The following is a 26,292-nucleotide window of genomic DNA, read 5'->3' as shown; positions in this document are numbered from 1 at the left end:
TAGTGCCAAAACCATAGTCCAGCTAGTGACTGATTCGAGTCATGGTCGCATGACTGATTTAAAATAAAAGAGGATTCAGGTGCCCTAATGCTGCACCACTTTAAGGGCAAAAGACCTTCTACAAGGGATGTTTTATCTTATCCCGTGGCATTTGAAATACATTTCCTGACTTTTGTTTTGGTTCTGAAGCTTGTTGAGTACTTTGTACAAGCTGGGGGGGGGGGGGGGAAGAAGCAAAGGGAGAAGGAAAGGAAGCAACAAAAATGTTTGTGTATTTAAACGATCCCAGAAGCACCAACTGCCTCCCATGACCATTACCAGATGCTTCATCCACCTGGGGGATGTGCTGGGCTGAAAAACACAAGCCCCAGCAGGTACCAGCGCAACAGCCCCATCAAAGGGAGGACCACATTTGATGAGGCTTCCGAAGCAGTAATTGACTTGTGTCACAGTGAACATCAAGCCTTAATAAACAAAAAAGCTACAGACAAAATTATTTGGTTAATGGCTAAATTGGAGACTCAATATAAATAACATTACATATGCTTATTACTGCAATCCAACAACAGCTGGGCTTTGAGTCAAGTTAACACAAGTTAACACAGTGGGGGAAACCATTGCTTTCTGCTTATATTAAAGAATAAAATGGATTTTTTTGAGCACCAAGCATGTGGAAAGGGAAAAAAAGAGGTCCTGGCCAAGGAACGAAAGGCTTGACCATAAGTACATAAATAAAAGAAATCACCTTCTATTACAGGCAATAAAAACTGTACTCAGCATCTTTTGATATATATCTCCTCAAAAGTTTTGTGAGCACAGCCCTCTTGTGGGCTCATTTGTGTTTCCGTAACAACTGCAGACAGGGAACGGCTAATTCCTTTACCTGTTGGATGAACCTCCGCTCCTCCAGGCTACGAGAGAATTGGCTGCAGGTATAATCATTCATCCCCTCACCCTGGAGGAACTGAGCTGCTGCCAGCAATTTGTCAACATAATCTGGGCTTATTGTTTTCTTTCTGAAGTTTTATCTTATTTTCTTTTCCTAAATTAAATACTTATTCATTAGGAAAAAAAGTAATGCATTATGTTTGAAATGTTCTTCAGATTTTTCTTAACTCCTCCCTTTTAAAAACCTTCCCCCAATCCTCTCAAGGGTAGCAACCCACCATGTTAGGAAATACTTGTGCTCACTACAGGTAAGAACTCGAAGCGGAAAGGGGGCTGCTTCATAAAGCCATTGCATCCATCTCCCACAACCTTAACCCATCTATTTAGCAAGGATTTACTTTTTGCATAGTTTATCCTTCTGGTTGTTGGCTATACTGATGTAGCCAACCTCACTTGGGCAAAACATTCAATACAGCTGCTCAATACTTCACGTGCATAATCCATAGTACCCATGCTGAAGCTAGAGCTACATGATAGACAGACCCGGTCTTTGCAATCCACAAGCCTTATCCCAATTCACTTCCAGAGGGCATGGCTAGTAATAATCCTCAGGTAGCCTGCTACCCATCCAGCATAAAAGAAAGTTTTTAAATTCTCTCTTAATTGGGAAAAAAACCCTTGACAAATACAAACTGGTAAGCAGGACTAAAAATATCCTTTGATAATGTTAAAAATATAATGCCATGTATTTCCTAGATTCCACATACATACATTGTTTATGCAATCTCTGTCAAGTGTGGACTTTCAGGGACCATGAAATCCACGGTCATGACCACCTTGATTTTTTGAGAGGACCCACTCATGGCTTTGCCATCTGAACATCTTGTGGGGCTAACTGAGGCTGTCAGCCAGCAATCCCACCTCGCAGCCTGCCAAAGCCAAGCGGGCACATCATGCACAATACAACCAAAACCAAGGGGGTCAGAATAAATGATACGTGCAGGAACCTCAAAACGCTGCAAAATAAATGCTTTTTAGTGCCAGTAATTCTTCCGTAATCTGCTTTGTGCAACTTTGATTCAGAGGCGAATTATTTTGAATAGAACAACAACAAAGGCACAAACTTCAGGTTTGGATGGAAAAAAGGTGCTCCAAGTCTACAGAAATAAGATCACTGAAATGACTGACAGGTGATAACTCTGCCTGCAACTAAGCAGCACAGCAAGGGCGACTATTGCACAGATGGAAACCTTTGCAGCGTTAAGAGGCAGCAGGGCCCATTGAACTAAAAAGCAGAAGAAATTCTGCATGGAAGTCTTGGCTCTGACCTGGATTCCCTTCCTAGCCCCAGAAAAGTCATAAGCTTTCTATCTTTAGTTTCCCCTTATTTCAAATGAGGGTAAGATTTTTCTCTGACTCTTCGCAGCCGCATAGGCAAAATAAGAGGTAAGCTGTCTTTATACATGCAACATAGGACGGTTTCTGAGACAGCTAAAAGGAAATGAGAGTGGGTATCAACGCAAATACCATAGAGGATGGGAAACTGGAAATAAACAGGACTTTTGCCACTGGTTTTCGCAAGGCCAGGATTTCACCTGAAGGGCCCAGAGGCACAAATAACATTACACAGTGCAAAGATCATCAAACAAACATCCACCAAACAACACTAGCTCTCTCCATTAGCCCTGCTATCACGATTCATTGCTGAACCTACCCAGGTTCAGAGAAGGAGCTAACACCTTCGTGCAGCACGACACCAGCTGTGTAACCCACGTAGGTATCTCTAACACAGCAGAGCTTTCTGATCCCCTCCGTACCCTCAAAGCACAGAGGAGAAGAGTGTATGGCAGGGAGAGGAGAGGAAAGAGCCTGAGAGTCCTGAACAGACAGAATGGAAAAGAAAACACTAGTGCAAAAGGACAGGGTGATAGTGCTTTCCAAAGGAAAAAGAATAATTAGAAGCAGCAAGCATAAACCACAAAAAATAAAGGAGAATGAAATGGAGATCATCAGACCGGGTGGGACATAAAGACAAAAGGAAGGGGAGAAAACACAGCTCTTCTCTTCCAGGAGGCACCAAAGCCCCGTCAGTTCTGCAGGGGCAAGACTTTCGAAAAAACACTTGTGTGTGTTTGTGTGTGCATGGGGGTGTGCGTGTTCACAGCTACGCAGAGACCTCCCCCCCCCAGCCTGGCCTGCGTTCTGTCAGAAGCACAGACCCACCACCTTCTGCACGTGCCAAAATCAAATCTGCTGCGCTTGGGGAACCATCTCCTAAGTCCCTCTGTGGGGGACAGCATGGGCAGCAGGACTTTCTCTCTGAGAGAGGACTCTGGAGCCACCCAAAACCACCTCTGGCAATAACAAAAGCAAACTTCTTTTGGGCAGTTAGACCTCAGGTTTTGCTTCTCGCATTGGCAGTTGCCGCATGTGGTAGCCATGATGGACATCCATGAAGCCTGAGCAGCAACGGTCTCAATCACAGTGTGCCTTACATTTGATTGACCTTACTCCACTCCTCATTTTTTTATCTCAGCTCAACAGTAAACACTGCCTGCCCAGCCAGGTTAACTGGGCCAGCTGAATGGTGATGCAGGGTTTTTGTCTCCCACACAACAAACACCGACTAGTACCTTCTATTTAGAGCAACCCCGCATTGTAAACCTGTCTCCTCCCTTTGATAAGAGCCGTATCGCTAGATAGCATTAATCCCCGTCCCTTTCTCGACACAAGGAAACAAGCTTCGCCATAAAATCGCTGCTCCACATAGATTTTTTTTTTTAAGTCTAATATCGTGCAGAAACATGCACAAAGTCAGCCCCAAATGACACCACTACCTCCTGAAGGCTGGTGTGCAAGGCCCTGAGGTGTGTCAGTCCTCCTTGGCTCCTACTGAATTTAATAGGACTGGAGTATTTTCCACATCTTTCTAGACCAGGAAAAAGGCCTTCAGAGACAAATAAGAGTTTCCTGTTCAATAATTAATGTAATGATTCCTCCAAAGGTGTAAACAGGAAAAATGCCTTGCCACTTAGCCAGAAAATGAGCGTCTGCTGTCCCTTCTTTTTATTGCGTTTACGTGTTAGAAGTCATTTAGAAGGGGATCTGCCAGATGCCCAGGTCTGACTGAGACGGTGCAGACTTCAGATGGCTGGCTGAGGTCCCGAACCTGACCTGCCCAGGCAGATTTGGGGAGAGAGGGAGCCCTCAACCTCTCCTACCTCTCTCCCTTCTCCCCTACCAGGGGCCCAGCAGGCAGCCTTGGTGGGAGTCGGTGTTTTGGACAGATCTGCACTTCACTCTGAACATCTGCGCTCAGGCAAACAGCGAGGGTTTACTTACGGCAAAAACCACATCTCTAAGCATTCCCCTTACAGATTTTTGAAGGTGGTATCATTTGGGAAGACAAAATTAACCTGTCGGGACACCCGCTGCCAATTCTTTTACGTGCACGCAAATGTGGGCTCCATCTTCCAGCATCCCATTGGCCCAACTGGGGCTTCCTGGGGAGGGAAGGCACAAGCACAGCCCTCGCTCTGCAACAGCCATACTTCATTTCAGCTCCATCGCAAGCAAAAACGCCGAGCGTATGTCACAACTATCAAATGGTCTTTTTAGCTAACTGACAACAGACACCATTTGGAGTCAGCGTATTTTGATTACAGCGCATTGTTAGCAGGATTCAAGAGCCCACTCGCCTCACAGCGTTGTTCAACACCAAAATTAAATTGTGGTATAATTAGCTTCGCTCCAGCTACACCTTTCCATCTGAACGGATGCGATACCTGCAAAGGCTGCGCTGGGTATAAAATGTGTTCTTGATTATAAAACGTTTGCTTAATCTCGAGGGCGCCGCCTTGTTTTTTAAGGCTCTCTGCAAGTCACGCACTCTGGTACGTGCTGCCCGTTATCTCCAGAAGGCTTAAAACTGGAATCCCCGTGATTCACATTTTCCAACGCTCATGGCCAAACCCTTCTGCAGATCAGCTCCTCCACTTTCTACCATTTCACAACAAGCCGAATTTGCAGTGAGGCAGAAGTGGCCGAGCAGCCTGGCTCTGCGAGCCACACGCCAGTGAGCCGGCAGCCACAAAACACGCCGAGCCCAGGCTGCAGGAACCGGAGGACAGCAGGCTCCAGGGGTGGTTCACCAGGCTGAGGTGGCCGTGGCTCCCCGACACCTCCACCCGCTCATTGAGGGATGGCTTGGAAGCACAGCTGGCTGCCAGAGTCACCCGAAAAAGTTGGGCTGAGAGGTCTGTGTGGCCTTGCTGTGCCTCCCAGGGAGGTTTTGGAGTACCCGGTGGGGCTCATAGCAGTACAGGGCTCATGGCATGGCCCCACGTGGACCCCTGCCTCAGGACGGGCAGGCCTCAGGATGGGCAGACCATCCACCACGCTGCAAATGCTTCCAGTCAGCCCCACAGCTCTGCTCCCTCTGCAGAAGTTACTGGCGACACTGCTACTTACTCTATCCAGCGTTTAAGTTTACATCCTCCCTCCTTTAAATACATTTTAGAAGTGGTAATTATGCGGAAGATAGCAGAAGGGGCCAAAACCAAAGCACAAAGCCACCAAAAGCAACTTTCACTGTCAGCCTTCTGATTCACCGTAGTGCTTCCCTGTGACACCAAACAGAAACATTTTGCCTGCTTTATGCTATTTTCTTTAAACAATCCACAGAGTGAAATAATTACTTTAACATATCACTTCTCATTCTTACATATCTCCTATACCTCGCCATCACTGTATGACATATAAATTAAGGTATCACCCCTACCTCCTGATAAGGGAGAAGGAGAAGCAGAAAATTTCAGCCCACAAGCAACTAACCGTCTCATCCCAAAACCTCAGTGACAGACCTGGGAAGAGCATCCGCATCACCCCTTCTGCCACATGCCATCAGCAGGGCGGCGTTCCCCACCCCTGCCACTCCAGCATCACTGTATCAGTTCTCACTCGAAGGATCTCTCAAGCTCTTGTTACTGCAGACCAAACCCTGGCTTAACACACACATGTGTATTTAAGAACAAAATTAATCCTCCCTGCACATACTAGTCATGTGCATACCCTCGCTCTGGCTTTAAGGAATAATAGTAATAAAAAAGAGATCCCTCACAGGGGTTATACAAATGTAGCAAGATGCATTCGTACATACCATACTTCTACAAAGCCATGCCACAAAGCACTGCCACGGCCCCCACGGACATGGGAAAAGCACAACGACACTCCCCTAGTAAGTGGAAGCCACGCTAGTAAAACTGGTTTGCGCAACAGGGAGGAGGGCCAGGAGCCTCCTGGGGTAACATAGCTGCAAAATCTGTCGGGCAGAGGGGGGCAAAGGAGGGAATGGCTCGAGCACAGCAGCTGCGCTGCCTCCGGTGTGCGTGGGCAGTGTGCTCCGGGCATCTCTTCCCAAGCATTCGTGCAAACACTGGGCACCTCTTCCTGAGCATCCCTGCTAACAGCGGGCAGCTGCCTGCCACCAACTCGCCTGTGTGCTTGAAAGGCTTGTCTCCCCGTCACCATCACTCACCCACCGCAGTGATACCCAGCGGCGTCACTCAGCCACAGAGCCCCTGTTCGTGTCAAGCGCTGCCCAAAATGCCTGCGTGAACATGAGCGAAGGACAGTGCCAAGTTGTGACTTCAAACAACTTCACAGTGACACGGCTGTAGCCATCACTGAAACACAGCCGCATCCAGGATGCAGCAGAGCTACTCCCCTGTAACACTGCACAACAGTATGCAAGAGAAATTTATAAATTACAAGCCACAGGGACATTGCCCTCATCAAAGAATCTGGCCAACTCTACCTACGCAAGGTACCTCCATGGCGCAGAGGCGAGTGCAGGAGCTTGGTGGCCAAGGCCATCGTGGCACGGCGCATCCCTGTGCCTGCACCCCAAGGCGCAGAGGGGTCCTCTGCACTGGCTCAAGCCTAAAACCAAAGTGCCACCTACTGAGTCTACAGCATTTGTGGTCTCCCAGGAGGGTTTCTGGCAAGGGGCTGGCCACGGTTAATCCTTAGCTCGCCAGATTAAGCCAAGTCTCGGCAAGCAGTCACTATGCACGCGAAAGCATGCACCTCAGATTGCTGCTGAGCATCAACAAGCAGGTGATATCCCACCTGAGACCAGGGACATCTCTGCACACCCCACCCCAATGCAATGGGTAGCACGTGGACAGCCAAGCGAGGGGTCAAGACTCTCACATCGACGGATAAACCACAGCTTGTGCAGACAGAGCTTGCCCTGGTTCAGTGCAGGGTAAAATGCTGATGAGATGATACTCCTTGTGTGCCGGGCTTCAGACATTCGTTTCTACCATTTTTATTTGCACAGACGGCCGTAGTCCTGCACCCCAGCAAACGGGATGAGCAAAGCCGCAGAGTTTTTAATCTGCTCTTCCCCTCTCCTCCTAGGGCTACGCAGCCTTAAATGGAGCTATTTAAAGCCAGCGTTAAAAACACCAGCCATGATCTGACCTTCTGGGTAACAACAAAACCGGACCAAAACCTAAAGACCAAATGAATGAAAAGAAAATTACAAGGTAAAGTTTGCCTTCCCTGAATGTGTGCCAGCTGCAAGAATCTTAGATTACATCGATGCAGCTTTCCAAATTTTAAATACAATCATTTTCTGTATTAAGGGCCCAGTAACCCTAATGGAGGCATAATTAGGCATTGATGCCATGCCCATACGAGAGAAGCTTGAAAAACTTAAATAAACTGTGAATGGCAGGATTAATACCGCAGCTTTTCATTTTGTACAGCTGTTTGAATACAGTACACTGCCTGTGATGGCATCAGCTGTTGCTTTACTCTTGGTCAGTATTTCTGAAGTTAAAACAGGCAGTTCTTTTAAGCAAATGAAGAACTACCCCTCTTATTGTTGGCCTGTTTATTTCAGCAAAGAGGGTCTGGATGCATATTTGCTTTACATTAAAAAAAAAGAAAAAGAAAAAGCCAAACTGCAAACCAAATTAGCTGGCCAAATTCAAAGCCCAGTGATGCTAGTAAGAGAATTTTAATTTACTGCACTGGCCCTTCAGGATGGAGAAGTAATGCAGTTTTGGAGATCATCTGTCCAAGTGGGAATATCATATACATGCCTGGAGAGTCCCTGAGAAAATAGCTCACCTCGGCCCTGATTGAAGAGGAAAGACAATATTTTGGTGAAATAGAATTCTGTATTTCTAGGAAAGGCTCCAGCAGCAAATTGCTTACTAATGCAAGAAGCCTTGTAAATTTTATTCTGAATGGAAAGGGCACCGGCAAGCGTGTGACACGGTGCAGCATTTGCACACACGGTTTAGCCAGTAAAAAGTAAATAAATAGGTTACTTATAAGCTCTACAAGACACCCAAAAATACCTCTAATAAAAACTCAAGCTCAGTGAACTTCAAGCAAAAATATAAAACAGCTTCCAAAACTATCTTAACATCATTTTTTTCACCAGGTAAATTAGTTCTCCTACAAGTTAATTTTCAGTCTTGGTTTTATGGTTGGAAATATCAGCTTAAAAGAGTTAATCTGGATTTCCCCGCTGTCTTCAAAAACTGGCTTATCAGTGGATGTGGAAGAAACTATCTACACAGGGAGCGCGTCAGGACAGCAAACCACCACCGCAAAATAAAATGCTCAGGTTACCGGGAGGAGGACTGATATCATGGGGTGCCTAGTGCCATATTCACCTGGGAAATGTGACCCCCAAACAGCTGGCCCCCGGACGGGGTGCAGGCAGCTCTCCCTCTGCCTCACAGCCCGGCTGAGCCTTTGTCCGTGCCACCTCGGCCAAATCCATCCCCAAATCCCTGGCACCGTAAAGCTTTCCATTTTTTTCCTAGGCAGCGTTAAAAACAGTATTGCTCTTGAGCTGCAGGAGCAGGAGCAAGAGGAGGGTGCGGAGCCCCGGTCAGGGCGATGACGAACACCATCAGTTAAGTGCCGCTGTGGAGGTGAATATGCCTAATGGAAAGCTTACCTAAAGCTCACAGGGAGCCAGCGCCCAACTGGCCGAACCTCTCCAGAGCAGCGGGCACAAGGCCACCAGGACACTCAGGAAAGACGAATTAACTAAAAGTTAATGTGGATGTTCTCATTCAAAAGAAAAGTGGTCTACTCCAAAGGGGATTAGGCTAAAGCGAACTAAGGCCACTTTACTTCTGAATGAGAGCATCCACACAATAGTGCAATGCACTTTAACTAATGCACTTTAATTTTACACCCAATCAATTTGTCTTACCTCTCTTGAGCGTCCTTGTGTGGACAAACCCAGAGATTCATCGAGTTTTGAGGCCAGGCAGGAACCATTAGATCAACCCATCTCACTCCCCGTGTGTTACGGGCCATTGCCTTTCACAGTTATCCCTTTATTGATCCCCAAAACTCATGGATGACCAACATATCACCTCCGATGGGGGGGAAAAAAACATTTCTTCAACAGGGCGCCTGGCCTGGGTTTGAAGCCGCTTGCAAAACAAGAAGCCGCTTGCAAAACAAGAAGCCACTTGCAAAACAAGAAGCCACCATGATTTCCAGCAGCCTGTCCTGCCACCGGCAAAAGAATGGCCAAATTTGGGCTCAAATCCATTTCTTTCTGTCCTACCTTCCCCACGCCCCACAAGTTAGCAAGGAAATGGCGGTCTCTGTATTACAACTTTTAAATATTTTTTTTTTTTTTTTTTAAGTGCAAACAGGCCCTTTGATTTCAGGACAAACTCAGATATTTTTTTTAAATTCACCTCGCCAACGTTTAAATTTCCAACATTTGCCCAGACGTCTACCAATGAATCTCAAACCCCATTTTTCAAAATCCAGTAACCCCCAGATACCACTCACCACCTGCGCTATCACCTTTGTACGCACAACCACCCACGTAAGCCTGAAATCTCCGCGTTGCTCTTCACCTCTCGGATATATACATCCGAAAATAAATAAATGAAGCCGTGACGGCAACAACCAGCGAGGCAACACAACAAGCTGAGCCTGCGGAGGCGATGGGGATCCCCCGTGCCAGCAGCCCCCTCGCTAACAGAGAGCAGACCCCCACCACTGCCACAGAGGGGCTGAAGCTTTCCAGCCTAAATTAAAAAAAGGAGTCCCGAGGACACTAGCCTGCAGGGATTCTGCTCTCACCTATGCTCCGAGGCTGGGTTACATCTCTTTTTTCCTTTTGAACGTAGTAAAAGCAAAAAGACAACCACACCAAGCACACCAAAGAAGAGCTGAACCAACTGCCAGCAAGTTGTCTTTAAGTCATGTTACAGAGTATCAGCGGTGGGTTAGACATGGGGCCATTAATCGGGGACAGAAATGGACTCAAACAAGGCAGAACACAAAATGTGCACACTGTTAGAGTTACCCTCTCCAAATATTGCTGCAACTGCGGGAAAAAAAACAAATATAAACACTAATTTCCCAATTTGCCATGCGAGTCAAAGCCTGCTCTGAGCAACTGAGCATCAGGAGAGGGAGGTAACGCGCCGAGGACATGAGGTGACCCCGCAGCGCACCCCAGTCTCTCCTTCTCCCACACAACCCCCACCAGGAAACAATTCCAGAAACCTTCAAAAATTTTCACGACCAGAAACAACCCTCCTCTTTATTTTCTTCAATTTGTTTAGATTACACAAGATAGCTCCTAACTGCATGCTCATGTGACCAAAAAAGCCCAAATGCAGAAATGCAAAACAAAACAAAACAAAGATTCCCTAATTTAAAGAAGCTGTGCCGGATTTTCACTGCTTTTAAAGTAGTATTTATCAGCACAACCTACGCTTACTCACTTTTGATTGAGAACGATATAATCTGATTTTTTTAAGTGCTAACATTGCATACTCTGGGCTGCAGTAACCCTTCCGCGCGCAAAGCCCATTACCTTTATTGCTACCTGTGGATGAGCAGCCAGGGAAGACTCAAACCCTCAGCCATAAAGCTTAAACTTAAGGTAAAACTCATTTTTTCACAATTTCCTTGCAAACCTCCAGGTTGCCCCAAAATAACAATCTGCAGTCCCTAACGCAAAGACGCCACGAGCTCCCGCTTTAGGGGAACGCTTCGGGATACACTCGCAAATGTTTAGGACAAGTTCCAGGCTTACCTGGGATTTAAACTGAGCTCTGTCAGTTTTGATATTGAAAATGATGCAAAAAATTAGAAAATTAAACTATCCTTTGCAACAAAAGGTAACCTCAGTTTGAGAAACTTTACACGGAAGTTAGGCCTGAGCACGCAACTGAAGGAAAGCAGCAAATATTATACCCAGCTATAAGGACGGATATGTTTGGGCTCTTGAATGACTTTAAAAAAAAAAAAGCAACCAACCAAACCAAACCAGCAAAGATTCTTGAACTGAAATCATAAATTAAAGAAAATATATTCAATCTCTTGTCTACTTAACAATATATTTACTTGCTTAAAGAAACGGAGAGCAAAGAAAACCTTATTTTGCTAATACAATTTCAGCCAGTGTTTCGGATGATAACAGGTCCGGAATCTAAATTAACGTGTTGTATCTTTACATTAAATAGTCTGCCAAACTCGGGCATGAGAACAGCTCCTAAATATCCCCGCAAAAAAAATTACCCCAAAACAAAGAAAAAAGGAGTCACCGGCTCAAGGTGGCATAAAGTCAGAGGAAGAAAACTGAATTTTGAGTCTTTTAAACGTTATTTTATTGGTCCTCCTCAGAGTCCTACTTGGCTGTAACTCTTTTACTATGCAGAAATGAATTCTACCTTGCACCCTCTGCACTGCATCTATTATTTTGATGCCTGCTCCTCCAATATGGGAGTACATATACCGAAGGCAGTAATATTCTTAGCTCCCCCCAGTTAAAAACATAGAAGGTTTGAAAATACCTGTGAAGAAGTCCCCAAGTAAAATAGTATTTCTCAGTTATTTTTCTTCCCCAAGATATTATTTTTGTATTGGCTGCAAGGTAGAGCTAATGTATTTGAAGTATTTGGGAAAGTTAGTCTAGTCATAAGCAGTCAATGCCCTAAACAACCCACCCACCCTCAGATATGCTATATATTGCGTTGCAGTTTATGATTCTTTCTTTGTAAAGAATACATTTTAAGTAATTTTTCCATTTTTAAAAAAGCTGTCTAGCCGCATTTTCTTTAGAGAAACTCTGCAACTGCGCACATTAAAAAGAATCTATTGCAACATAAATAGAAGTGTTGCTTTATTATATACATATATATATGATATACTATCACCCCAGAAGGGCCATCTAAAACGCCACAGTTGCAAACATTTAAGACTGTAACAAAAATGACTGAGGCTCTAGTATCAGTTTACTATCCTTCAACAATTTCCCTGACAGTGGAGTCAAATAATGTTGAATTATGGACCTTCTTACAGGAAATCTTATTTCATGTTCATTTTTTGATAATTTCCCTCCTAGTCCCTATAGAAATTTGGCTCTTTGACGATTTGCCTTTAAAAGTTTCTGTGCACATAATTGGCTTGTGCATTATTAAATTGTAATTTTTGTCAAGTAATACTACTGTGGATTTGCTCAACAAGTTTATTTTCTATAAGAAAATACTGGTTTGTTCCTATAAAATCTATCTTATGCTGCTAATGTACTTTATTTGGGTGCGGTGGCTACTTTATACCGTGTTTTCCTCAACGGGCTTTCTAACGGCTTTCTGTAGACGTGCTCTTGCAGGGGAATTTTACAGTTCGGACAAGAGCACCTGGGTGCCAAGGTGATGCAGCTTCAAGAAAACAGCCCCACGGTAATAGTTTAGGACTACCTAAGAAAGTGAAGTTCTGCTCTCTGACTACAGAGAGTCTTTGGGCTTTTTTTTAATCGGAGGGAGTTTCCCCATCCGCATCACGCAACAGCTGTGTTTTAAATCTTTCCGGGCTCCGACAAACATTTGAAAATTTAAACATGCAAATGTTTGAAAAGCTAATGATTAAAAAAGGTTTATTTTGAAACTTAGAGCATGAGCGCAATCCTCCAGCTAGGCTTTTTAAAGTCTCAGGGTCTGGCTGATCTCGAGTTCAATTATCCCCAGCAAAAACCCCAAACTCCTGCTTTGTACTTCTGGAGCCATAGCGGTAAACAACAACTCTGCAGGTCCCACCCTGGCAGGCAGCGGGGTCGCGCCCGTGGGAGAAGGATGCTATTTTAGTGACCTATTGCCACTGAGCTAGTTAAATCACTGAACAATAGTTAGTGTTATGGGGCTTTACTTTGCAAAATCTAGCATTAGCGTCATTGCTTTCCATTAACCGGGGGACTTAAAGGCACTGGCATTGAGGGGCCTATAAGGAAAGAATAAATAAGGGGAAACCAATAAATTAAAAAAAAACAAAACCCAACCCTGTTAACTGTAACCTTTACTACCACAATATAAGAAAATGTAATTAAATCCATAATAAAAGCTTTTACATACTTACTCTTTTACTACTCTCAGAAGCGCAGCCGTGGGCAGGCTGAGGGACAGCCCGCCCGGCCTCGCACCCGGCAGCCAGCCCCTTGCTCCCGCCGCCCGGCCCTGCGCGCCCGCGATTCCATAAACCCGCGCGGCCATAAACGCGCACCGCGGAGGGACATCCTAATTAGCCGCCCCAGCGACAAGCACTCAACACCTTATTACTTAACCATTAGGGCCCTGATACTGCCGGCCTCACCGGGGCCGGACTTGGCAACGGAGTTCACCGGGGGCGCGGGCGGCCACGCATCCCCCGGTAAAACACCCCCCACCCAACCCCACGCCGCGCAACTTCCGCGGCCCCCCTTGCGCCGCCCGGCCTCCGCGGGTTTTATCCGCCGCCTCGTCGGCCGGGCGGGGCGGGGGGGAAGAGGGGCGTAAAAGCGCATTTTTGCGCCTTTTCCCTTCGACGGGGAAAGCCAAGCCCCGCTGCCCGCGCAGCTCCGCGGCTGCGGACGGGTAGCGGCGGCGGGGCTGCGCTCCCCCTGCCCGGCGAGGAGCCGGGGCACCCCGGGGAGGCCGCCGGGCCCCGCGGCTGGCGCAGCACCCGCGCAAGCCGGAGAGGCCGGGGCTGAGCCCCGCGGAGGTGCGCGGCCGGTCCCGCGCAGCGGGAGAGGGGCCAGCGCCGGGCGCGCAGTGTCCGCGCTCCTGGCGAAAAAGGGCGGGGGGGGGGAGGAGGACACGACCCCCTCCCCCTGACAACCCCAAAACTATAGCTTCATTTCTTTAGCTTTCACTTTAATAAAATAATGATTCGTTGGGAAAATGGGGTATAAATCTTCATTTTGGAGGCAATTAAAGTGTTGATTTCATTCGTGCCCCTGAGCGATTCTTGTAATTTGCTCAAATAGCTTTATGTACCCAGCACTCCAGAGCTTTTAGAAACCCATTTTCTAGTTAGACTTGTTGGATTACAATTTTTATTCAACAGCAGCGAGCCGAGCTTCCCTCAGCTGGACTCTCGCTGCAGGGCTCCCCTCGCTTTAAGGCGTTGCGCGGGGCCGCTGGTCCCCCGGAGCATCTTCCCCGGCCCCGGCCCCGGCCCCGGCCCGCCGGGCACCTCCCTGCCGCGCCGCCCTCCGCCCGCCCCGCGAAGCTTTTCCCCTTCGCAGCAAAACTGGGGGCGGGGGGGGGGACGGGACGGGACGGGACGGGACGACGACCACAACCCCCGCAGACGTGCACATAAACCCCTTTTAAAAAGCTCATGCCTTCCTTCAAGCCTGCCTCCCCCTGTCACGGCACTACCAGCAGCCCGATAGCCTTTGGCAGATAGGAGAAAATATTTGAGATACTGCCCACGCTGCAACGCAACACACCTTTATGTCGGTAATCTATAAAATAACTCCTGGCTGACAGCGCTGGTGATAATGGCAAAGCGGCTGAGGAAACTCCTGTCTGCTTGACTGCGCCTTGCTTGAACAAAAGGAAACCTCCAGAGTCGGGAGCTGATTACTTCTAAGACTGTATTTACAAAGCTGATTGTAAAGAAGAAATAACTTGGGGTTTTTAGTCGGGGAATTTTTGTGTGTGCGTGTCCGGGGTCCCTCCCCTCTCTCGCAGCCAAAGCGCTGCTACCCCTCGGTTGAGAGAAAGCAAACCAACCAGGAAAACCCCACAGTTCTACCCAACTTGGGGGAAAAAAGCCAAATCTCAGCCACTTCCATCATCTAGTAGCTTAATTTAGCTCTGGGCACCTCCTGAATTAGCCCCAAACGCTCCCATTATAAGGCAAGAATCCCAGCCTAAGCACAGCGGACAGACACAGGAGAAGGGGAGGGCAGAGGGGAAAGCCAGCTTTCCCAAGTCATCCCTATTTCCCACATGGGCTACGGCCGGCATTAAAGGTTTCAACCATCCCAGACAAAAACTGGACACCGTCAAAGCCACGTGAGGCTTTGCTGGCTTGGTTTTGGGGTTTGGATATTTTTATTTTTTAAAGAAAGGGGTTGAAAACGTGAAAGATCAAGAAAAATAATTTAAAACCTGGGTCCCGTTTTATTTTCTCCGGGTTTTTTTCCTTCTATTAAGCAAAATAAAATGGGCGCGTTTGCAGCAGGCAGGCGTGCACAAAGCAATGTTCACTGAAGTCTAAAAGCGTTCGGCCAAGGAAAACTGACAAGACGGACTAATGAACCGTAGAGACGGGAAGAAAATAGCCAGTATTTGCTAGATTTCAAACCCTCTCTGTCTTCCCCGGACCACCTATCTCGGATTTACCATTATTTTGGTAAACGGCTCCAGCCCTCCCTTTCCTAAGCCACCAAGAAGCCAGCGACTCAGGAATACCACTTCTATTATTGTAAAGTGTAAATAAAATAAAGACAAAAATTAAAAGCGACAAGAAACAGGTCGAGTTTGCAGGCGATGCTTTTACAAGCTCATCTCGCCAGGTCGAATCCGGGAGCAAGCCTTAATGAAGCAATAATAGCCACATTATTCAAAAATTTTCATTTCGATGGAAATTTATCTAAAAGGGACTTAATCATATGCAAATAATAAAAGGAGGCGTAGTGACCCAGCAAGCGATCTGCATACAAATTTCAGCGTGTGCGGCGTTGGCGAGATCATACCTGATCTGTTAGATTTGCTGATCTTGTTATGTCTTCACTGTCCGATTTTGATCCGCCCTCTCTATCGTCTATGACCAAATCGATAGGCATTTTTCCTTTCAAACAGCTAATATACCGGTGGCAGAAATTGTCACATAATTCGTGTACCTACATTATGACAGAGGTTAAAAAAAAAAAAGAAAGAAAAGAGGAAAAAGAAAAAGGAAGGGAGGGGAGAAGGAAGAAAATATAATCAGGAATACGTAAGTAAAATTGACAAGTGCAACCAGTCTTCCCCCTTCACCCCTGTGACATCAAAAGTCCTAAATAGGGGAAACACACTGCAATTATCCCCCTGAGACCTCTAGACGCATCCAGAATTAGGAATAACTTTCTTTTCTCGCAAAATAGAGATATCCCAGAAAATTGACAGTGACAAGATGATTCACAGGCTACAACATATTCAACACCCGTGTTAAATTCATCTGCTCCCAGAGCTGTGGCCATTAGAGAGGTGACCTGCATGGGTGACATTTAAGGTAAACTATTTAATTTCATCCAGTTATTTCATCATAAACCCTTTCCAAAGGGGTATGAGGACAGAAAAAGGGATTTAAAAAAAAATAAAAATCCCGGTGCACTGGGCTGAAATACATTATAGGCATCCGTGCCCTGAAATCCCCAGTCGCTCTGATAGACTCGTACCTGAGCCGCCTCTATTAATGGGCAGATTTTAACACATTTTGGGTAGAGTGAGAACAACCTGCCAGTTATGGTTAGATAAAGTGGCTGAGGCTCCCAAGAAACTTTTCAACCATTTAAAAACCTCTCAAAATGTTTATTTTTAGGAGAAAGGGAATTCTCTTCTAGGCCAGCTATCAATGACACGTAAAAAATCCTCAGGAAACCAGAGCACACTTCCAATTTAATGTGAGCTCGGATGACACCGCCTTCTTAGAAATTAGCATTCTCCCTCCTAAGATTTCTAAAATAGCCAGCAAAACCCCCTGCATTTAGGCTGCAATCTCTTTCTTCTGCTCAGAGGTGTACAATATTCCCAGGAACAAGAGACAGACAGAACTATCAACTCTGCTTTGTCTCTGCAAAATGTTACAGGACAATCCGTGCCCTGAGCCTGACCTACAGATGGCTCTTAAAAAAAAAAAAATAAATTCCCCATTCTAACTAACTGCAACCAAAGTCTCTTCCCCAGCATCACCAAGAAAAAATAATTATTTTTTTTTTAATCACAATTTCAGGGGCTTGGCTAAACCAACCATTTCAAGTCTCATCTGCAGCACCACAGAACTGCAACTATTTATACAAAGCCAGCAAAGTATTACAACGAACACAAGGCCTGGGCGTTTGAGAGCCCAGTTTTAGAGGCTGAAATTGTAATTAAACTGCGAAGAGAAATGGACGCCAAGATTGGTCTTGACACTAATTACCAGAAAGAAAGACATTTATGCAAATTTACCAGAAGCCTGAACTTCAGCAGTACTGACACGGAGGAGGAAGAAAGAGAGAGAGAGAGAGACAAAAATTACCTTCTCTAATTCCAACAGATGAAACCTTAATACTTGTATGGCTTGAATCATCTGCAAAGATACAAACAACACGAGTATTTATCTCATTCCTGGATTTGGGGATATTTCCCACAGCCGCCCCTGCCGCGCTTTGTAGCTTGACTTTTCTCTAGTAGTAAATAAAAAGTTGTTTTGATTTATGGCAATAACACTAAAACTTAATAGCAGTGGCTTTGTGCACTGTTTAACGAGAAGCGATCTAGAGTTAACCAAAAAAAAAAAAAAAGTCCCTATTGCAACGAAGCAACTAAATTATACGGATCATAAACATTTCTTTAAAAAAACCAACCCTCTAAACACCATTGCTGGCTCCTCGCTTTGCGAAAGCGGGAGCAAGACTCCTACAGTGGAGGCAAAATATTTGTTTATCCTTAAGGAAAAAAAAAAAAGAAAGAAAGAAAAGACCTCATTTTCGGTGAGTTAGCGAACGGTGCATCTCCAGCCACAGCAATCCTCTACGTTTCCCATCAAGCTGCTTAAAAGGTGCATGGAAGGGCTGGCTACAGCGTGGATAAATCCACACTCCTCTTGGGCAGGCGAGCTCGCCATCAAGCCCACAAGCTCCCGTTTCGATGGGGCTTTCTTTATGTATATCCTTATGGGATTTTTTACTTCCACGCAATTACCGCACCGTATTTACTTGTAATTATAAAAATCATCATATAATAATAATTTAAAAAAAAAGATCCATGTGAGAAATTTTCAATTTGGTACCACCAAACCACCTCGCTAGAAGACACAGAAGTTAAAAAAAAAAAGAAATAAATGGGAAGGGAAGGGAGGGTGGCGGGGTGGGGGTGGGGAGAGGAAGAAGTGTTGTTAACTCTTACCAAGTTATCCAGTTCAGGATTAGAGGAAAAGAGGGGTTTCTCTGCTCGGATCTAAATACAAGAAAGGGGAGGAAAGGGGGGGGGAATAATAAAAAAGATTTGAAATATGGAAGCAGAAAAAGCAGACGTTATTATTTCTTGCTTCATTACACTGTCGGGTCCATTATGTAACCTTTCGTGCAAAGCCCTGACTGCTAGATTTAGTACATCAGCCAAACACTTGAACAAGTGAATCAAATACACCGAAAAATACCTATGGAGCTTCCCCGGCAGAGCCCCGGCCCGGCTCCTGGGAGCCGCGCAGCGAAACTCCCGGCTGGGCACAGACCGCTCCGATTAATTCATTTCTTTAGGGGGGTGGCAACTGCCGAGATTTTCCGATTTTTTAAATTTTGTTGTTGGTGGTTTTTTTCTTTTTTTTTTTTGCCTCTTGCAGTAAGAGAGGGGGGAGGGGGAAACGCGCATCTTTATCTCAACAGAGACTTGTTTTTCTCGTTACGATTTTTTTTCCCCTCTTTTTTTTCTTTTACTGTTTCAACCCGGTTTTGCTGACCTGTTTGGCGAACACTGCTATGTCTTCATTGAAAGACTCAGAGGAGCAAACATCGCCTCCCGCTACCCCGGGCTCCCTGGGTGTGCATGTAGCTAATTCACATTTCTCAAAAATCAGTGCTAAAAGAGGGAACAGGGGGTGTCTGAAAGAAAATACAATAGTCACACACACAGAGGGGGGGGAAAAAATATCATAACGAAACAAAAAAAAACCCCAAACACAACAACAGTTAGTCCCGCAGCAGCGTGTGTGGGGAGGGGGGCACCCACCGAGGGGGGCTCCGGCACCCCCCGCCGCCTCCCGCAGCGCCCCGGCCCCGGCCCCTTCCCGCAGCCGGCCGGCCGGCAGCCCTGCATCTCCCCGGCCTTTCGGCATTATTTGGCCACAGATATTGTTAATACAACCCTAGGACAAGCTAAGAATAAAACCCAAGCCGGTTCCAGCAGCCATTTTGAATTAACTTTCCTTGGCTTTCGGAAAAAGAAAATACTACTAATAAATTAAAATCTCTGGACCTACACCTCTGCCTTTCATGCTTTTAATTCCCGTTTTCAGCTGGAGGACTTGTTGGGAGCGAAGGGAAAAAAACAAAACCAAAACCACCCAGAAAAGAAGAAACAACCCCCCTCCAGACTCAAAAATAAAAAGAAAGAGCCCCTAAACCCACCCACCCCCCAACAGCCAGCACCAAACCAGCCGACCCACCGGCAGGCGCTGGCCAGCTGGGCTGCCTGTCCGCTACCGGCCACCCCGGCCTGGCCCTCCGCCCCCCCCCTGGAGCCCCGCAGCCCCAACCCGCGGGGGGAACCAGGTGCTTTTGGGCTCTCCCAGCTTTAAAAGCCTCCCCGGCAGAAAGGCTGCGTGTGCGTCTGGCTCCCTCGGCCGTTTAATAATTTAAATAAATAAGCGTAGGCACACACACACACACGTATATATGTATATTTATAACAAGGAGTTCATTTTTTTCCCCAGGGCTTCGTACTTTTTTTTGGGGGGGGTGGTACCGTACACCGTGGAGTTTTAACCAACCCTACAGATTTCTGCAAACCGATGCAGAAACCAAACAACGTGATTTTTTTTTTTTTTAATCCCTCTTCTCCTCACTGTTTGGAGAGCGATTTTAAAAGGCTCTTAAACTTCCCTTCAAACTCAAGACGGGCAGATTCATTTTAAAAGCATCTGCCGCTCAGCGTAACCCATCAGCTCCCTTCACAACGGCCTAGAAACTGCTTTTGCCAGTTTCTAGTTGCCAGTTGCCGCATTGAGAAGCCAGTTGCCGCACTGAGAAGCATTCAATGCTGTCGGATAAAAAGTTCAAAAAAATTAAAATTTACAAAAAGAAAAAAAAAAAAAGGAACAGAGTGGGGAGAAGCAGCTCTTGAGTTTTCCCCTCCGTAGCGCAAGGAGAGATGAACAAGGTGGAAAGTTAGGCAAAGCGCTCCAAACTCTCCCCGCTCCCAAACTCCGTGCAGAGATTTACCACCCGGCGCAGGTTGTGCCCTGGGAATATTATTTTCCTCCTCTTCCTCCTCCTCCTCCTCCTCCCCGCGGTGCTGCCTGCCGCCCCTCCAGCAAGCTCCGGCTCCTATTTTTCCGGAGCCCCCGCGGCTCCCCGTGGCCGGGGGTCCCCAGCCCTCTCTCCCCCCTTTTAAAAAATAATAATAATAAAAAATGAAGAACATGGCCCCTTTTCCGCGCGGCGCTCCCCATCCCACCCTTCCCCACCCCCTTCCCGCGCAGGAGCAGCCCGGCCCGCACCACCCCCCCCCCGCCGCTCCATCCCGCGCAGGTTGCGCGGGCGCGGAGCCTTACGCGGCACCTACCCGTAGATGGCATCTTTATCTCTCTTGAGGGCGTCGTTGACGGAGGCGCCCATGGCGGGGGGCATGGCGTTGGCGTGGGCGGCGTGCGGGTACTGGTGCGAGTGGAGCGGCGGCCCGTGGTTGAGGTGGTGGACGGGCTGCATGGGGCGGGCGCCGTGGGGGTCCCCGTACATGGTGGTGGGGATGCCCACCCCCTCCATGCCGCCGTAGTGGGGCAGTTCGTCGTACTGCGGGGCAGAGAGAGCAGAGAGGCGTCAGCGGGGGCGCGCCGGGAGGTGGGGGGGGGTCTGAGGGCTTGGGGGGGGAAGCGCCCCCGGTAGCAGCCCCGCTCCCGTGTCCCCCGTCCGTCCCCCCCTCCGCGGGGAGAAGCCGCTTCCCTCCGCCCCGGGGTGCGCCCGGGCTCCGCGCCGCCGGTTCTCCCCTCCGTGCAGCCGCTGTGCGGCCGCCGGAGCCGGGGAGGGAAACGCCGGCCCGGGCCGGGGAGCAGCAGGGCAGGGCTGGGCTGGGCTGGGCTGAGCTGGGCTGGGCTGGGCTGGGCTGCTCCTGCCCGGCGGCCCGCACGACCCGAAATCCTCCGAGTCTGGGGCGGAGGAGAAATAATAATAACGACAATTAAAAAGGAAAAAAAAGAAGAAGAAGAAAAAACAAATCCCCATCCCCAAACCTGCCAACCCCCCCGTGTGAGTGGAAGCGGTTCACGAAGCCCAAGTCTCCCTCCGCTAAACTTTTCCCGCTGATCAGAAGTCAGGTACCCAACCCAGCGAGGATGCAAAAAGTTCAGCAGCGGGGGAAAAAAAAAAAAGAAAAAAAAAAGAGATTTTGGGGGTTTCCAGCAGTTCCACGCGAACGCACTTTTAAAGCCGAAAGGCTAGAAACGTTTGCCCGGGCTCTCGGGATTTTGGGAATGCCTTTTTTTTTTTTTTTAAGGGTTTTTTTTGTTAAAGATTAAGGAGCGAAAGCTAACGCGGTTCCCAGGCAGCGGGGGAAACCGCCACTTTTCATCTATTAAAAGCGAAGGTGTGAATAAACACTTTTAAAGATCCCTGACACTTGCTTGGACCGAAAGAGTAAAAGGCAAGTTGTCAGCAGAGGAACTTTCTTTCCCAACCAGCACTCGGAGGGGCGGCAGGCAAATTAAGCAAGAAAACTTCTTTCCAGGGCTTTTCCCCTTCCCCAAATCCCTGCTCACCCGACTCTGGCTGATTTTTTTTTTTTCCCCACCCCCACAAAACTTCAATTTAGGAGGTAGCTGGGAGGAAAAAAAAAGGAGATTGCATCCAAAATAGAAACAACAATACACATGGCAGTGCATGCTGCTAACCTCTAATTCCAATTAAAGTGACTTTCTTTTTTAAAAGAGCTTTTTTTTTTGGCCCATTGCACTGCACCTTTTGTGACGGAATATAAAAAAGGCGGGGGGGGGGGGAGAAGGAAGAAAAAAAGGAAAAAATAAAGTTGTGCTTACTCCCAGCCAGAAGTTATCTTCCAAAAGTGAAGCAGTATATCATCATTAACACAGCAAAATGCTCAGACATGCACACATTCAAATATTTCAAGCACTGGTGACTTTAAAAAAGACTTTGGCAGGACTAGAGCTACAAAACCAACAAATACAGAGGCTCGGACATATTCACTTACATGCCTGCATGTCATTAATGTATAGAAAGCTTGCCTTTTCCCCGAGAGATACGGGATGGGGAGTAAAAGAATCAAGAAAATATCAATATATACAGGTTTTAAGCCTACAAGTACAGCTGATAAATCCTCCCACTCCAGGACACCGCTTTGTGCCCCTGCTCCAAAGGGGGGGGGGGGGGGAAGAAACTTTTTTCGCTGCGTCTCTGTCAGCCACGTTTCAATATTATTTCACATTTGAAATCCATTTTTTTTTTAATACGTACCCTTTGCGCCATCGGCCTGCTTGCTCCCTTCCTACTTCAACTTCTAATATATCCTCTTTAAGGCCAGTGTGAAAAGAAAGAAACGCAAAGTTCCCCCCCTCACCCCCCCAAAAATGCAAAAATCCCTTAGCGTCGCCAGCAATGAAAGCAATCGAGTAAAATCTTCGGCTTGCTGGATCTCAGCGAAGCGATACAGTAACTCAGCATTAAAAAAGGAGAAAAAAAAATTAGAAGAAAAAAAAATCAACTCTCCCTCCTTCCTTCCTTCTTTTTTCTTTCTTTCCTCTCTCCCTCTCTCTCTCTCTTACTCTCCCCCTCTCGTTTCCAAGACAGCAGCGGGGCGAAAGCAAATATCCTTTCCCCAAATCAGGGTTGGTTTTTTTTTTTTTTTAAAGTGCCCCTCAAACCCAACTACCAAGTCTCATGGCTTTTTGCCACTCCGGCTGTCAATCACAGGCGAGGTTGTCAAGGTGGTGAATGACTGATGATGATCCGCTGCGTGTGCTCCCACCGCGCAGGACACCTCAAATGTTAATTTTCGAGCGCGCTCACCCCCCAAAAAAAAAAAAAAAAAAAAAAGAAGAAGAAAAATTGAGAAAAAAATAAAAATTAAAAATCGAGGGAGGAGGAGAAGGAGGAAGAGGAGGGGGAAAAATTAAAAATTAAAAAGGCCCGCTAACGCGCCGGCTCTCCTTTTATTATGGTTATTATGATGATGATGATGATGATGGGGGGTTTTTTTTCGCTCCTCCTCGGATCGCTCCTAATTCCTCGCCGGCGCCGGCTCGCTCTGCCCCTGCGCGGCCGCCGGGCGAGGCTGGCGGAGGCGGGCCGGGAGCGGGCGCGGGTGCCGGGCGGAGCGCGGCGCCGTGCGGGGCGGGCGCGGGGAGGAAGGGCAGCGGGGAAGGGGGGGGAGGGGGGGGGAGGCGCGGCGCTGCCACCGCGGGCCGCGCGCTGCCGGGCGTCCGCCGCCGCCGCCGCCGCCGCACCGCCGCGGCGAGCGCAGCGCAGCGCCGGGCTGGAGCAGACTGCGGGAACCCGGAAGTAGTGGTGGCCATAACAGGTCGCGTCTTACACAATGCGCTGGGCGGCAGCAACTCCGCCACCGGCGCAGGGGGGCGCGCCGCCCGCCCCGCGCCCGCGCAGCGCCGCGCCCCCGCCCCGCGCGGGGGGTGCGTGCGTGTGTGCGTGCGGGTGTGTGTGTTGGATACACCGCCCCCTCCCGGCTCTGCCCTCCGCCCCCCCCAACCGGTGTGTCCACCGCCCCCCCCCCCACGGGCGTGGGGGCGCTCCCGTCCCCTTTGTCTCGCGGCGCCACCGCCCCGCTCCGCGCCCGCTCCGCGCCGCCGCCCGCCCCTCGCTCCCCCGCCTGCCCTCCCCCTCCCCTTCCTTCCCCTCCGCCCCCCACAAGCCCCCCCGCGGCGGCTCCCCCCGCGGCCGCCGGCCGAGTGAGCTCACCCGGCCCCCGGCCGCCGCCGCCGCGCCGCCGCCGACCAATCAGCGCCGCGCCGCCCCGCGCCGCGCCCCCATTGGTCCGGGCGGGAAGCGGAGCTCGGACCGGCGCGCCGCGGGGGGGGGGGGGGGGGAGGCGGGGGAGGGGGAACCGCGCCGGGGCGCCCCGCGGCCAGCGGACCCGCTGCCCGCGGGGCGCCCCGGCGCGCTTTCTCCCCCCCACGCGCTAGGCTCCGCGGCCGCGCTGCCTTGCGCCGGGAGCGCGCCCCCCCCGGCCCCCGCCTTTCCTCGGCGCTGCCGGTGGCCCCCCCTATCCGCGTAGCCGGGGGTCCGCTGCCGTCCAAAAGCACAGCCATCCTTTCCCGCGGACCCCCGCGCCGGTTTGGGAATGGAGAGCTCGTCGTGTCCCTTCTTCCCCCGTACCTGACCGGGTGCCGGCGGGGAGAGGTGCCCCGGACCCATCGCATCTCCTGCCCGGGGAGGCGGGGAAGAGGGAGAACCCCCGCCGCCCGGTATCCCGGTGCAGCGGTCCCGAGTGAGGCTGCTGGGGCGGGGGGGAAGGAAATAACGGGGGGTTACTCCGGTACAAACCCCCGAGGCAGGGGCGAAGCTGCTCCGCTACCGGGGCACCGGGGGTGACAGGCAGCGGCGGGCAGCGGCTCGGCCCCCGCCGCCACGTCTCAAACTTGAGGGAAACCCGTTTCGATTCCCCCCCCCCCCCCCCCGCCCCCTTTCCCGCTAGGACCGGCCTTTTATCCCGGCGAGGGAAATAAAGACCTCTCAGGTAAGACCCATTTTAATACGCTAACCCCCACCCACCCCCGCGTCCCTGGTGGGAGCCGACCCACGGGCGTGGGGGTTGATCTCTCTATTTCTTGACGCGGGGAACGGCGCTCGGTAACGATTCCCCATCCCGCAGGTCCCTTGCAGAGGGAGGCTGCAGCTTAACTCCCAGAGCTGCAGTCTCCTCCGCTCCCCAGCCCTTCCCCCCCCCCCAAAAAAAAATTAAGAAAAAAACCCAACAACCCCAAACCCTAAAAGAAACCCAAACTCTTTTAAGCGTCTCCGCCAGGCCTTTATAAGATTAATTCGGCGCAACCCAGCCTAAAACACTTTTACAGTGTAATTACAGTCGTACAAATTGTTTGCCCAAACCTCATTCTGGATAAGGATTTTACAATTAGCAAACAGTTATTACTCTTAGGGCTTGCTGCGAGAAATTGCGCTGCGCGCCTCTCCGCTTGCAATATACCAGTCATAAAAAAAAAAAAAAAAAAAGCAAGCAAGCTTAATCTGGGCAGTAATTAATCATCTATTAAAAGGGGAAAAGTAAACGGACAGTTCCGCGCTATCTCGGCAAACTCCTCCCGAGGCTGACGGGCTGCGCGACGGCAGCGACCCGCGCAGCATCTCGCCCCGCTGCCTTTTTGGGCAAGGCGGCTCTTTTTTTTTTTTTCTTTGCCAAAACTTGCTGTTTTGCAGGGATCTACTGACACTTGCCCATCGCACGGTGGAAAGAGCGAGAGGGAAAACAAAAAAAAGAGGGAGGGCGAGGAATAAAAAGCGATACAGAGAGGGGGTTCGGTGAGTGCCCGGGCCGGGCAGCGGCCTCGCTGCGGAGCGCGGTGCGCTGCGCGCTGCTGCGCGGCCCCGGCGGCCCCCTAGTCGTCCCCGTCGTCCGTCCCCCCCCCCTCGGCTTAAGCCGGGCCTTTCGCGGAGGGGTCCGCTGAGCTGAGGCAAAAAAAGGCGTCTGGGGAGTAAGGGAGCCTCTTCCTCGAGGTGGAATCTGGGTCCATTTGCTTATCGGATAATAAATGAGGCTTTTAATCAGGCTGAATTTCCCAGCTTGAGGAAAGAATTAGTCATACCTAGGAACAATCCAATGTTTTCTAGCTGGCTTCCCTGCCGCCTTCCTAGCAGGGATTAGGGGGGGGGGGGGAATTAGCATCCAAGTGTGCTCTTTCACCATTAATATTGAAATTTGAAAACTGAAATAGGAACAAGCAGAAGAGACAAACAAACAAGAAACCGCAGAAGAAAGCGTTTGAAAGGCGGCCGAGAGATAATCCAGGAATGCCTCAGATAAGGGGGGGGGGGGGGGCGCGATATGTGCGGAGATACCCGAAAAGTCAGAGCCTGATGAAACAGTTGAAAGAGAGATGGGAAAAAAACCAAACCAAACCAAAAACCTGTTTAAAGACCTATTAAAGGGCAGACCCAAGGCGGGGGGAAAAGCGATAATAAAAGGAGGT

General features: G+C 49.1%; 1 protein-coding gene across 7 annotated transcripts in view; it reads right to left on the bottom strand.

The window, feature by feature from the left end:
* Positions 1-24,802, bottom strand: part of MEIS1 (Meis homeobox 1) — a 110,507-nt gene extending 85,705 nt beyond the window's left edge. The window contains exons 1-6 of one of the 7 annotated variants that reach the window (XM_069787497.1): positions 24,464-24,796; positions 20,688-20,914; positions 18,865-19,006; positions 18,312-18,362; positions 17,443-17,493; positions 15,917-16,063 (exon numbers count right to left, since the gene is read on the bottom strand). In XM_069787497.1, coding sequence (XP_069643598.1) covers positions 15,917-16,063; positions 17,443-17,493; positions 18,312-18,362; positions 18,865-19,006; positions 20,688-20,914; positions 24,464-24,502 — 657 coding nt within the window. In that variant the 5' untranslated portion in view covers positions 24,503-24,796. Of the gene's footprint in view, positions 1-15,916; positions 16,064-17,442; positions 17,494-18,311; positions 18,363-18,864; positions 19,007-20,687; positions 20,915-22,588; positions 23,485-24,046; positions 24,067-24,463 lie in introns of those variants that run through there. The other 6 variants (XM_069787502.1, XM_069787500.1, XM_069787498.1 and 3 more) reach the window with 6 other exon arrangements.
* Positions 24,803-26,292: the final 1,490 nt, after the last annotated feature.

Source organism: Haliaeetus albicilla, chromosome 7, assembly GCF_947461875.1.
Source record: "Haliaeetus albicilla chromosome 7, bHalAlb1.1, whole genome shotgun sequence".
NCBI lineage: Eukaryota > Metazoa > Chordata > Aves > Accipitriformes > Accipitridae > Haliaeetus > Haliaeetus albicilla.
This window is presented reverse-complemented; position numbering and strand designations above follow the sequence as displayed.